At 42.8% G+C, this 13,675-nt stretch overlaps 1 protein-coding gene across 11 annotated transcripts in view; it reads left to right on the plus strand.

The window, feature by feature from the left end:
• The first annotated feature begins 883 nt into the window (after positions 1 to 883).
• CCDC178 (coiled-coil domain containing 178) overlaps positions 884 to 13,675 on the plus strand; it is a 131,249-nt gene continuing 118,457 nt past the window's right edge. For 2 of the 11 annotated variants that reach the window (XR_014159398.1, XM_081873670.1), the window contains exons 1-3: positions 8,799 to 9,291; positions 10,768 to 10,842; positions 13,093 to 13,232. Coding sequence is in view for 9 of the 11 variants with exons in the window: in XM_081873670.1 (XP_081729796.1) it covers positions 9,066 to 9,291; positions 10,768 to 10,842; positions 13,093 to 13,232 (441 nt within the window). In the remaining 2 variants the exon portion in view is untranslated. Of the gene's footprint in view, positions 1,015 to 1,863; positions 3,575 to 5,664; positions 5,945 to 6,526; positions 6,628 to 8,798; positions 9,292 to 10,767; positions 10,843 to 13,092; positions 13,233 to 13,675 lie in introns of those variants that run through there. The other 9 variants (XM_081873671.1, XM_081873673.1, XM_081873672.1 and 6 more) reach the window with 9 other exon arrangements.

Raw genomic sequence — 13,675 nt, forward strand, 5'->3', positions numbered from 1 at the left:
CTGATACTTGGAAATTGTGGCTCTGTGGTATTTGCTATGTAGTCTTACTAAACCAACATAGGACTTAAATTTGATTGGGGTAGGCAGGCAAGGGGGCTATCTAAAATCTTCAAAACGTGTTGGTTTCGACATACATTCAAACAGGTTGCTATTTGTGACCCCAAAAATAATTGTGTGGATGCCTGCTATAGGTTTCTCAACATGAAAAGCTTATGCACTAACCCACAGTGCCATTTAGCCTTCAAGGCACTGTTTCTGTCAAAGTATATTTCTGTCTACACGTAGGCAACCTTGCCGTGCGCTCCAAAACACAGCAACGCAAAAGGCAATGCTTTCTCCTTTCTGGAGCGTCGCACAGATAAGCGATAACAAGAAGTGTTAAGAGCTAAATTACCCTTGCAGCCTCTAAACTGCAAATGCAGATAATGCGACATGCCCTAACAATATCTGAATGCTGTCTAATAGCAGTGACAATTATATCTACTCCACTTTCTTCCTCGTGGCTTTTAACAGCACGGTTATTAAGGCATGCAAATTCAGGAGGATCCGTTCCCATCCTACTGGGTCTGGCTTTCACTCAGCTCTCACGGAAGAGCAAATAATGTGCATGGCATGTGTGCAGTTTGCGTGTGCAAGCGCGTCTGCAAGCACACACTTTCTGTCGGAAGAAGCAACTAGAAGGGGGGGGGTTAACCGTTGGGGGGGACTATTCCATCAAAATAACAGAATCTAGTGTTTATATGTTAATAGAGGAAAAGGCATCAGTGTTTGGCAAGATGCAAGCACAGGAAAGGGCCAAAGACCCTCAGGCGCGCGCGCGCGCGCGCTCTCTCTCTCTCTCTCTCTCGCTGTGTGTGTGTGTGTGTGTGTGTTGCAGTGCAGCCCACGCTTCCTCGACATAGCCGTCGCCCTGGAGACGACGAGAATAACGAACTCCTGCCGAAGGACGCGCCGCTCGCCGCCGCCGGGGGAGGAGGGGAAGGCCGCGTGGAGCGCGAGGCGGGATCGGGGCCGGTGAGTCTCCGCGCGGGCTCAGCAGGACGAGCCGCCGGACGAGGCGAAGGGCTCGCGCTTCCTTCCGCAGATAGGGGGGGAAGGCGAGGAGCGGCGGCGCATCGGGCGCCCCGCCCTCTCCGAGGAAGGGAGGGGGGGCAAAGCTTTGAAGTTGCGCCGCTGCGAAGACGGGATGGTGTTGCTGCCTGAATCCGCACCTGTCTGCTGCGGCGGGAATGCAGCGGGCCAAGGCATAGATAGCCTAGCCAGGGTTTCCCAAACCTGGGTCTCCAGCTGTTGCTGGGCTACAACTCCCGTCTTCCCTAGCTAGCAGGACCAGCGATCAGGGATGATGGGACTTGTAGTTCAACAACAGCTGGGGACCCAAGTTTGGGAAACCCTGGCCAGCCCCCAAAAGGTACATGGTGTAGCCAAAGGAGGGTAGGGGGGCAGGTAAAAAGGTAAAGGGACCCCTGACCGTTAGGTCCAGTCGCGGATGACTCTGGGGTTGCGGCGCTCATCTTACTTTATTGGTCGAGGGAACTGGCATTTGTCCGCAGACAGCTTCCGGGTCATGTGGCCAGCATGACTAAGCTGTTTCTGGTGAACCAGAGCAGCACACGGAAACGCCGTTTACCTTCCCGCCAGAGCGGTACCTATTTATCTACTTGCACTTTAACGTGCTTTCAGATTGCTAGGTTGGCAGGAGCAGGGACTGAGCAATGGAGCTCACCCCGTCGCAGGGATTCAAACTGCCGACCTTCTGTTCGGCAAGTCCTAGGCTCTGTGGTTTAACCCACAGTGCCACCAGCGTCCCTTGGGGGCGGGGGGCAGGTAGATCCACCAAAAAAACTCAAGAACTTTGGCTGCCCCCCCCCCGAAATCCTGCCTATGCCCATGGAAAGGTACACTGCACCTTTTTGGCAGCATGACCCCCTGAAGGTGCTTGACCTGTGCACAGTGGGCTTGGCTCTCAGAAGTGTCATTCGAGGCACAAAGATGAGCTCCTTGGGGAGGGTCAGAGTAGTTTGGATAGAGCTTAGCTCTCTGTACAGTCAGTTCCTTCCTCCTCCCACCTTTCGTAACTTAAGAGCCACAATGCCACTGGATCTGTCCAGGTGTTTCCCCTAGGAGGGGATATCCCCAAAAATGCTTTGGGCCTGACAAAGGCATTTCCAGTTTGCAGACTTTGTTGGCCTGGAATAGCTCAGTCAGTAGCTCCTGAGACTTGTAATCTCAGGGTTGTGGGTTCGAGTCGCACGTTGGGCAAAAGATTTCTGCACTGACCCAGTTCCAACTCTGCAATTCTATTATTCTATGATTCAGTTGAAGAATGAGTCTGAAAGGCTGGGGTAGGATTCTTCTATGCACCCTTGCCACACAATGACAACAAGAAGAAAAACTGTATTGTATAGTATTTCTGAGTCTTTGAAGTCCTTTGCCTGTATCATCTACATGCAGTCCTTACAACAATGGTAAAAGGAAGTTAGGATGCTTCCAGGCGGGGGTTTATTGTCGGAACAGGGCTCTTCATGAATGCAATGAGCACATAGCATTGGTAGCACCCAAATGCTAGTCTGTATCCCCACCCCCCACCCACATTAAAACCAGATCTACCCATTCCAGGACAAATCTGATAAATTAAAATGGGAGGCTTTCTGATTTATAACTTCATCTCCTAGACACTACACCCTCCATCCCCACATTTTACAGGCTCTTATCCTCAGATCCCACTAAATACCAGAAGGAACCACAAAAGCTGATGAAGGAATTTCCTACAGGCGAGTAGGACCAAATCTATAAAAACACATCTGAGGAACCACTAGCATCTTCTGTTTGCTTCCCAAAATACACAGATCAGGCAACCTTGGGTACCCCATAGTATAAGGCATTGGTGCCATTACAGTAGGGTTTTCTAGTTATATAGACTCTATTCGACTCTACTCGCCACCAGCACTCCAAGTTGCACACAGAACATCCCAGATTTTCTGAGGAAACTAGAATATATTGGCAATTCCCCGGAAAATATCATTCCTAGCTCCCATGAACATTGAGGCACTTTTTACAAAAACAAAGATGGTCTGCAAACTATCAGGAATATCCTTAATGGAGCCTTCAACATACTTACCTACCACTTAGCCCAGTGGCATGGCAGTTATATGCATGGCCGTTGCTTAGCAGTATGCAAGCATCTTCATGGCCATGTTAGAGTAATAACTCTTTCTCAGTTTCTGTCCCCAAAAGCTTGTCCTCTACTTGAGATACATTGAGAATCTTTGTCATCTTGATTCATGAACAGGAGGCACATGTGAAGTTCCACCAAGACTTCAGCAACTTTCATCCCATCTTCAACCTGAGCGTAGACTAGTCCATGCAAGAGGAGTACTTTCTGGAAACTACTGTGCAATGGCATAACAACAACAACAATAATATAAACCCCATTTAATACAGCAAATCCTTATATAGGAAACTGACCACTACCCATACTTACATGTTTCCAGCTTTCACCTAGAACAGACCACAAAATCCATCATCTACAGTCAAGCCATGCTATACAACCACATCTGTTTAGACGCATCAGGTACTCACAACTAAAAAATTGACAACAGGCATTTCTCGGATTACAATACTCACCCAATGCAGTATCAACACTGGAAGATTTCTCCTATGCTTTACAGCTCAAGGTTTGCCTGAGACAATTAAACCACAAGCTCAGGTTCAGACAGCAGACTAAGCCAAAACATGGCTTAGCTCAGCACAGCGCAACTGCAAAATAACCGGGGGGAAGAAAGCTGCAATCTCCTCTCTGGGAGCCCACAAGTTTGTTCGTTTATGTTATGTGGGAATGAAGGCATTGTGATATCCTGTGAGTCAGCCCTTTGTGGATGTGTCTGCCTGGCTGCTGTCTAATCAGAAATCATCTTTGCAGATTTGTGTTGGACTCCCTAGTTTTGTTAGTAGGCATGGGGATCTTGCTCCTTTGTCTGAATTCCAGCCTCTTTGCAAAATTTCTAGTGCATTAAACCTTCCTTTTTCTCCACATGCTAGCTTAGAGTGTTTGTACACAGCTGTCTCTAACAGCTGAGGTGCCCAGACTGAATTCCTTGCACTCATCTGGTATAGAGGGACTTGATAGGATTTTATATTCTGACTATCATCATTTTTTGTAACCTTGATGGATGGCAGAATTCCATGTGAACTGACAGGGCCTGGTGGCTGGATGGAGGCAATCAGCCTGACTTGGGCAACCTGCCTTGGGTCATTTGGGGAGCACTGAAGTAGGGGCAGGAGATATATCTGTCATCCATCTGCTGCAGTTGTCCTGGAGCAAATGGTAATATTTATGAAGTTTCTTAGAGTACCTGACCTGAGTGATTCAGCTGTCAAAGTTATAATTTGAATAGTCACAGCTGAAGCAAGTAGCTGTGTCACTGAAGACAGAATTACATATTACAAAGCAAACATGGGGACGCCAACCTAATGTTTGCCTCATAGCACTAATGCAGGTATGAGTGTGACAATTGTTGGGCTGAATCAGCAGGTAAAAGAGGAAGGTGTATAAGCAATATCTGATTTCCTCCTGCAAATTCCCTCCCAACCGTTTATTATTTACTTATTAATTTATTTTAAAATGTATAGCCTGCCTTTTAGGATAATGCCCTCCCACACTGGTGTACAAAATCATAAAACAACAGTTTAAAACAACAGTTAAGTCCATTAAAACAAGCCACAAATAAATAACAAAGCAGCAGAACAATAAATAGCAATAAGACAGCAGGTGATAAAAATAATTAAAATGTGGATTGAAATAAAACAGTAACCCATTCCCTGCCCCATCTCAGCTCCAAGATCAGAAATCAGCCTGCTAGGAGAGGTGAATTTGCAGGAGAAAGCAGATGACTACAGGAATACTCAGGAATTGTAGGTTCGTAAAAACACTACAGTATGTATTTCCATTCTGAAACAATAAATCTACAGACTGCAGTCATAAGTGACTTTACCAGAAAGCCACCCTCAGTTAATCCAATTATTTCCATCTAAACATGCTGAATATTTGGCTGTAAGAATTGAGCATCTGGCTGAAGCACTAGGAAGACTTTCAGTGTACTCATTTACAACAGAAACACCCTATTTACATTATCATTATTAAGAATGGTTGGTCACTTGTTACCTGAATGTCTCCAAGTGACCTGCAATACTGTGAAAAACACAAATAGATATGTTATATAAAAAACAGAACAAAAAACAGCAACCTCCATAACAGTCACAGGAAGTTTTAGCAGTATGCAATGAACAAACAGGGGGACGCGGGTGGCGCTGTGGGTAAAACCTCAGCGCCTAGGGCTTGCCGATCGTCAGGTCGGCGGTTCGAATCCCTGCGGCGGGGTGCGCTCCTGTTGCTCGGTCCCAGCGCCTGCCAACCTAGCAGTTCGAAAGCACCCCCGGGTGCAAGTAGATAAATAGGGACCGCTTACTAGCGGGAAGGTAAACGGCGTTTCCATGTGCTGCGCTGGCTCGCCAGATGCAGCTTGTCACGCTGGCCACGTGACCCGGAAGTGTCTGCAGACAGCGCTGGCCCCCGGCCTCTTAAGTGAGATGGGCGCACAACCCTAGAGTCGGACACGACTGGCCCGTACGGGCAGGGGTACCTTTACCTTTTTAATGAACAAACATCATCCTAGTCTTATTAAAAGCCTGGGAAAAAAGACAAATCTTTACCTGGTGCCTAGTAGATGTCAACAAAGGCGCCCAGCAGTCCTTGCTGGGGAGCTCATTCTACAGATGGGGAGCCACAACAGAAAAGGTCTTCTCCCTTGTCACCATCCTCCAAGCCTTCCTCAGAGGGGGAACTTGGATAAAAGACTCAAATGAAGATCGAAAGGTCTGTGTAGGTTCATGTCTGATGCATTCCATATTAAAAGCCTCAATGAGTTTCTGAAGAAAAGGTAAGGTAAACCTCTACTGATAAATGTTTACCCCTCTTTGCTAACTTGGAGTCTTTTTCTCTGTTTCTCTTTCCCCCCTCATGTTCTGTGGCAAAGTGTTGTGGTAATATTATATGTTTTCAGAATGGGAAGTTATTGTGTATACCAGTGCTATTTTTTTGCTGAGAAGCTCAATTATATTCTTACACAGTAATGCTCACTATTCCTTAAATTAGAGAACAGGTGCACAGTGTTTTTGTACTCCATAATTCTGTATTGTTCCATGGCATTGTGGTTCTTTGTGCTTTTTCAGGATCCACCTCACATACATTTCTACAGTGCCAACACATTGTGCACAGCTCTTTTGTCCAGTTTGGTGGCAAACAAACAGGCTTCTCTTTTAGTGATCAAGTGTAGTCCTATATTACGTGTTTTGTTTCCCTCCCTAAAGGTAAACAGCTTTATAGATAAATGTTAGAGTATGATGAAAATCAAGAGAAAATTCAATCATACAGTATATGTATTATAGATCTGACTAGATTATTTGCGTGTTCCTTGGGAGCTACAAATCTATGAAGTTGAATCAGGTGTTTGTTATTTCATTATAGTTAAGCAGCAAACTGGAGCCATGAGATAAACTCACATTTTGCCTCATCAGAAGATGCTTTTGTATGAAGAAATAATTAAGATTCAAAAAGAAATTTAACAGGTAAACACTGTTCAAAAGGATATTGGTGGGTCTGAAGGGAGGCTGCTTTTTTATAGCATCTGAACATTTAGCATTCTTCAATTTTTTTTGTGCAGCTGGAACTAGGTCTAATGGTATTTAACAAAAGAACATTTACTTCTTTCTCTGACCAGAGTATAAAAGTGAGTTTGAAGGCTGATTTCCTTATGGTTCATATTTGAACAATATCATATTTTACTATGAATATTTAAATTCAACTATTATATAGATATATATATATATAGGGAAGCTTTTAATGTTTAACAGACCACTGTATTTTAATATTTTGTTGGAAGCTGCCCAGAGTGACTGGGGAAACCCAGCCAGATGGGCTGGGTGTAAATAATAAATTATTATTATTATTATTATTATTATTATTATTATTATTATTATCTAGTGGGAGGGAGAATAGTATCACTAAACTGAGCAGTCTGAAAATTGTCTTACAGTATGTATCACATATATCGAAACAAATCAACAAAATTTATATACAACATTACATTTTGGCTGTATAAGGATCCATAGATTACTTTGCTGTTTGCTTCTGTATATGTGTGTAGAATAATAAACCACTGAGCCTAGGGCTTGCTGATTGGAAGGTCAGCGGTTCAAATCCCTGTGACGGGGTGAGCTCCCGTTGCTCGATCCCAGCTCCTGCTAACCTAGCCATTCGAAAGCACGTCAAAGTGCAAGTAGACAAATAGGTACTGCTCCAACAGGAAGGTAAATGGTGTTTCTGTGCGCTGCTCTGGTTTTGTCAGAAGCGGCTTAGTCATGCTGGCCACATGACCCGGAAAAACTGCGGACAAGCATCTGCTCCCTCAGCCAGTAAAGCGAGATGAGCACTGCAACCCCAGAGTCGCTCGCAACTGGACTTATCTGTCAGGGGTCCTTTACCTTTTTTATGTGTAGAATAGTTAAAACAGTTGAAAGAAAGGTCTACTATGTTCATTTTTAAAATGACCTTACAGGGCTTTTATCAGCTGAAACTCCCCGGAACTCAGTTTCGACACCTCTCATGTCCGCTCCTTTACCATTAAAACAGAACAAGGGAGGCATTCATAGTGAGTAGGTTGAGTCACATCCACCTTCTGTTGATGACTGGTACATGAGAATTTTTAGCCATATATAGTAAGCTTTGTTATTTCAGAATGACTTGTTTGGATGGCTTACTTCAATTAAGCATTTTCACATATATGCATCTATCTAAATTTCAGAGTAGATACAAAACATAACTTCATTCCAATTCCAACATAACCATTTTACCACCTGCAGATATGACAATTTTCTATGTTTTCTTAATCCTAACATTTTTGTGAAGTAGACCAGTATTAACATTCTTTTTGAACAAAAGGCATATTGATGCAGATACTGGCTTGCCTTAGCTAGACTATTTTTCTGGATGCACTGGTTGCCTTAGTAACTGAAAATTGAAACTTAGTTTAAGTATAATTGCTCCATATGTTTGTACAAATCACACATCACTGTGATCCTTTAAAACAGTGAGCAATTATTGGCAGAGAATTTAAAAGAAAATTAATGATCAAATGCTGAAATATGCACAAAATATTTAAATACTCAAATGCCAAAAAAGATAATTGTATCTAATTTTTCTTTTAATTTGTGCCACTCAATTAAAAATATAGAAAAGATAACTGTTCAAACATGCAACCACAGCCTGACCTGCAGTAATTTATTCAAAGCCGTTGCAAAGCATTTGGTAAAGCTGAATACATTTCAACATATGGTAAAAAAAAGTTACACCTCCAGACTATATCTAAGTTGGGAGAGGCTGGGCAAGCACTGGATTGATGCCTGGATGCAAAGGTGGACTGGATGAGGCTGAATAAACTGAGCCTGAATCTTGGAAAAACATAGGCTTTGTGGTTGGTTGGTTGGTTGGTTGGTTGGTTCCCATGTCCAGGATATAGGCCAATTGCCTATTCTGGATGGGATGGAGCTCCCTCTGAAGGACCAGATTTCCAACTTGTACTCCTTGATCCATCTTTGACACTAGAGGCCCAAGTGACCTCTGTGAGTAGAAGTGCCTTCTACATATCAGCTTTGGCTAGTTTGCCAGCTGCAACCATTCCTTGACTAGGATAGCCTGATCACAGTGGTCCATATATTGCATAGATGTCAAGTGTCCCTTATTTGAAGGGACAGTTCCTTATTCCAGCGCCATGTCCCGCTGCTGTCCCTTATTGATAGATGTCCCTTAAATGTCCCTTAAATGATGTCCCTTAAATTTCAAAGGAAGCAGCTCCTCTCCCTCCCTCCCTGCCAGCCAGGGAGGAGGGAGGCTCCAACTGTGTTGCTTGGCTGTGTTGCTCACCCAATAAGAAGTCTAAGAACAACTGGGGGGTGGAGCTTGCATGCCTTGTGTGTGGCTAGTTAATGCAAGCTGAGGGGGGGTTTGAATGCTGGACGCCATTTTGTTGCACGTGCTGCTGCAAACTTTGCAGTGCAAAGCCAGACCGGGGAGCCATCTTAAGTTGAGGCTGCATAGGCCTTGTGGTGCATGTGATTCAGATTCTATTCAGTTGAACCTCTGGTTACAAAGTTGGTTGGACAGTGTTCTCGAAGCTACCAGCATGAGTTTGACCAGACTGCAGGAGGACAGGAAGACTGGAGTGCCTGGAACAGGTGAGGCTGCAGGTCCCTTATTTTGGCTGCTGGTCCCTTATTTTCAAATCTGTAAGTTGACAGCTATGATATATTGGTAAACCTTGATTACCAAAACTCGGTTTGTGTGGGGCATCTCTTTAATTTGGTCCGGAATCTGCAGCAAGTGAAGAATATAGCAGCTAGACTGCTTGCAGGAGAAGGTTACTTACTGACTGAATATTACTCCTTTGCTGAGAGAGCTGTACTGGTTGTGGATTTGCTACTAGGTCATGTTCAAACTTCTTTTGTGAATTCACAAAGCCCTAAACAACTTGGGTCCTGATTCCCTTTTTTCTACTTTGAACCCCAAGATCTTCTGATGGGGCACTTCTGGTGTATGATCATGAGGTTCACCTAATCTCATTTTCACAATGCTAAACTATGGTTTAGCATTCCATTTCACACAGCCATTGTAACTTGATTTTAAAAGCAATCGTGTGAAATTATGCCTTCCTGTTAATGAAGAATTGTTTTAGTGCTAAATTCTCAGTTTTCTATTGAAATTTCTGTTCTATATTTAATGTATTTAAATCCATATCTTAGGGAAGTTTGAAGAAACTAAGTAATTTAGAATGTTGTATATGTGTGTTGCTGACTATTTAATTTTATTTAATGAAGTGTGAAATAGAATGTAGAAGCATTTGCATAGCATACCTGATGAGACTATGCACCTGTAGTAGTGCTCTGTATTTTATTCTCACCTCTTTCCTGAGTGTCATTTCCTGAATGCAAAATGTATCCTGTGGTTAAAACAATGTATTTCCCTCCACTTATCCTAAATAAGAAACACATCCCATTGTTTCTTAAGCTACTATCCCCAAATGCCAGATTTAATAAAAAGGGCAATGCAAAGTTGTTGTTTTAAAGTGGAAAGAATAATTTATGTTACAATTATTTTCCCAGCTGTGAAGGGGTGGGATCAACATTATACGTTGAGTTCATAATTTAACAAACAAGTCCTAGTACTGCTTTTACAACTTTGCTTCTGATTTATATCAAGGGTTGTTTGCAACTCTGTAGCCTACTACTCAGCTCCTAAGAAATTGTCCAATATGAGAACCAGTTTAGAGCTTATTTGTCTTTGGGATCAACCACTCTTGCTGATAGAAGAAAGGGTGCAGAATACAAGCTTTACTTCCTCTTTCACTTTTGTGTATATGCAGCTATTGTCGTTTTCTTAAGTCAAGCTGCTTTGCACCAAGAGTTGCAACAGAGGAAAATGAAAGTAAAGTCTCAGTTGTGTACTCATTTGTCTCTCACTTATCATATCTATTTTTTGGTGCTTGGAATAATTAATAAGCAGATTTTGACAATCCAATGGCTTTTTAAAATGGAAAATATGAATTATACTAACAATGCTGCATGTTCATATTTTGAATACAGTACATTATAATGGTATATTTATCTATTTGTGTTTGTTTGTTTGTTTGTTTGTTTGTTAAAAAAAACAACTAGGCTGCCAAGTTCTGTGGGCAACAATGACTGAAATGTCATTACTTTCTTCCAAGGATAACCGCCAAAAACCAGAAGGTATTTCCGTCCCGCTTCTTGGAACTTTGTGCAATTTACATTTCTTTAAAGTTTTGAACAGATTTAAACTGTGCCCCCCCCCCGATACCTTTGAATTTGTGTGTGTGTGTATCTGTATATGTAGTATTTTGGTTGTATCCTCCCTCTCTCCAGAGTATCTATCCCCACTTTTGCTGTTGTCCCTTAATACTGTTCTCTTGGGATTCTTACTTCCAGCTTGGCTTGCCTTGATGTTGGATTTTTACCTGAGGGATAGCTTCGTCAGTAGAGCATGAGACTCTTAATCTCAGGGTCATGGCTTTGAGCCCCACATTGGGCAAAAGATTCCTGCATTGCAGGTGGTTGAACTAGATGATCGTCATGGCCTCTTCCAACTCTATGATTTAAGATTTCTATGATTTCCTCAGTCTTTAAGACAAATAACCTGGATCAGTGTACATGGTTCCCTAGCACAATCTAGGGAGGGATAAGTGTGAAGTCTGGGCTATTACATGTATGTGAAATTTGATTGGAACTGGAAACTAAGAGTCAGAGTAATTATTACATGAAAACAGTCCACATCTTTTCTATTCTAATTCAATCGTTCTCATTCATTCATATTGTGGGGCCTAATTTGGATTAGGATCAACATATTGGATCAGGGTAGTCAGACACTTGTTCTCTATGTCATAGCCCTAGTCTTGATCCTCCCTGCAAGTTGCTGTTAGCCATAGAGGGCGAAATATATACCTAACAGCAAAAGCTGTAGACTGTATATTCTTACCTGAGAGTAAGGACTCAGCTATATAACTGCAAATAAAACATTTTAAGTGTGTTGTAAGTGTTATATACAATGTGACACTTGATGGCGATGGTGAACCTTATGGAAAATTCAATGTATTTTTAAAAGCGCTTTTCAGAACAGTTTTTATATGTGTGTACAGTGGTACCTTGGTTCTCAAACTTAATCCATTCTGGAAGTCAGTGTCAAAACCAAAGCATTCCAAAACCAAGGTGCACTTTCCCATAGAAAGTAATGCAAAGTGGATTAATCCGTTCCAGACTTTTAAAAACAACCCCTAAAACAGCAATTTAACATGATTTTGCTATCTAACGAGACCATTGGTCCATAAAATGAAAGCAGTAAACTATGTACTGCAGTCACACAATCAATCAATCAATCAGTAGCTGAACTGGGTTCCACACAGTCAGAAAAACAAAACAAATAAGCCTCGAAAACAAAAATGCAAAATTAGCAAAGACAGACAGAACTCAACGTAACACTCAAAATGGAAGTGTGGTACTCAAAACGAAAGTGTGGCACTCAAAACTGAAGTGAAAAACTTCAATCAGCAGCGTAACACTCAAAACGGAAGTGTGGCACTCAAATTGGAAGTTTAACACTCAGAACAGAGCACATTCGGCTTCTGAAAAAAGTTCGCAAACCAGAACACTTACTTCAGGTTTGCAGCGTTTGGGTTCGAAGTTGTTTGAGTACCAAGGCATTTAGATCCCACCAAAGTCCCACTGAACTGCATAGGGCTGCATGGCAAGCCTGTAATTTTTTTTTTTTTTTACTTTTTATGACAATGGGCTGCAATCCTGAATCTTGGCCAGGAGCAGCAAGACTGAATGGAGTGGTGAAGCCACCACCACCTTTGAAGACCTGTAGGTCACACTGGACAAAGTAAAAGGTGGAGGAGCAGTAAAAACACAATCTTTTGCTACACCAGCTCCAGGCTGGCACAGCAAGAGGCCCATAGTGAGTGTATTGCTGGCAGATGGCCTGGCATAGCATCCAAGTACCTGCAATGCTCTATTGTCTGGTTGACATTGGCCACCAGCGGAGGCAATACCGTGGAGGCCCTGAGTCAGCATCCTAACCTCTTCCAGCTTGACAGATAAGGCTGCTCTTACGTGCCTGAATGTGCAATAATGATTTACTCACTACATTTTTATCCTGCTTTTCAGACAGTTATGGCCTCTCAAAGTGGCTCACAGTAATTAGAAAAAGAGGGAGAGCAGCCCTGAGTTGTTAGAGAACTGGCATGAAAGCAAATAGCTAACATCTCCTCTTCCCACCACCATCCTGCTCCAAATTGGTGCCTATTGTTCCTGGTTTAAGAAAGGTGTTGGGAGCTTGAAATACAAGATTCCGTGTGACATCTACTTATAAAATGTAGTTGATCACACATTCTTTGTAACTTGTAAAACTTGTAAAAATATTTATTACTTGCATTCCCCCCCCCCATTTTTTTGGAATACTTTTAGGGATGAAGGAAAACATTTGGGGGGGCTTGCCCTGCAAGCAACGTAGCTGTGCTGCTGTAAATGCTCCAGCTTCATGTGTTCACAAAGCTATCCATCACATTCAAGATCTAGAAGTAAAAGTGGAAGAATCCTTTCAACAGGTACTTTATTTATTTCCCAACCTTCACAGAAATTTTACTAGAGCTCATTTTTATTTGACATCAAAAATAGGGGCACAAGTAATACTACAAAAACAATAATAAACAACAAGAGCAATAATACCGAAGGCTCCATTTGTGGGTTGCTCTTCCCAGGGCAGCTCGCCTGGTGCCTTCATTTTACATCTTTAGGCGCCTGGCAAAAACATTCCTCTTGAACTAGGCCTTTGTCTGATTAACGTTCTAGGTGCTTTTAAATGTGTTTCTGGGAGGAGGGGTTATTGGTTTGCTTTGTTTTTAATATGTGTCAGGGAACTGCCATCAGCTCAGAGGCGGGAGGTGGAAGGGCAGTTGGGTTACAGGGAGCAACACCGAACCTGAGCAAAGCGGGGGGGGCAGGTCCCCTTTTGCCCACGCCCTCTCTGCGCAGTAGGCTCATGCGCAGA

This window comes from Podarcis erhardii (genome assembly GCF_964252035.2).
Source record: "Podarcis erhardii genome assembly, chromosome: 8".
In the NCBI taxonomy this organism is placed as follows: domain Eukaryota; kingdom Metazoa; phylum Chordata; class Lepidosauria; order Squamata; family Lacertidae; genus Podarcis; species Podarcis erhardii.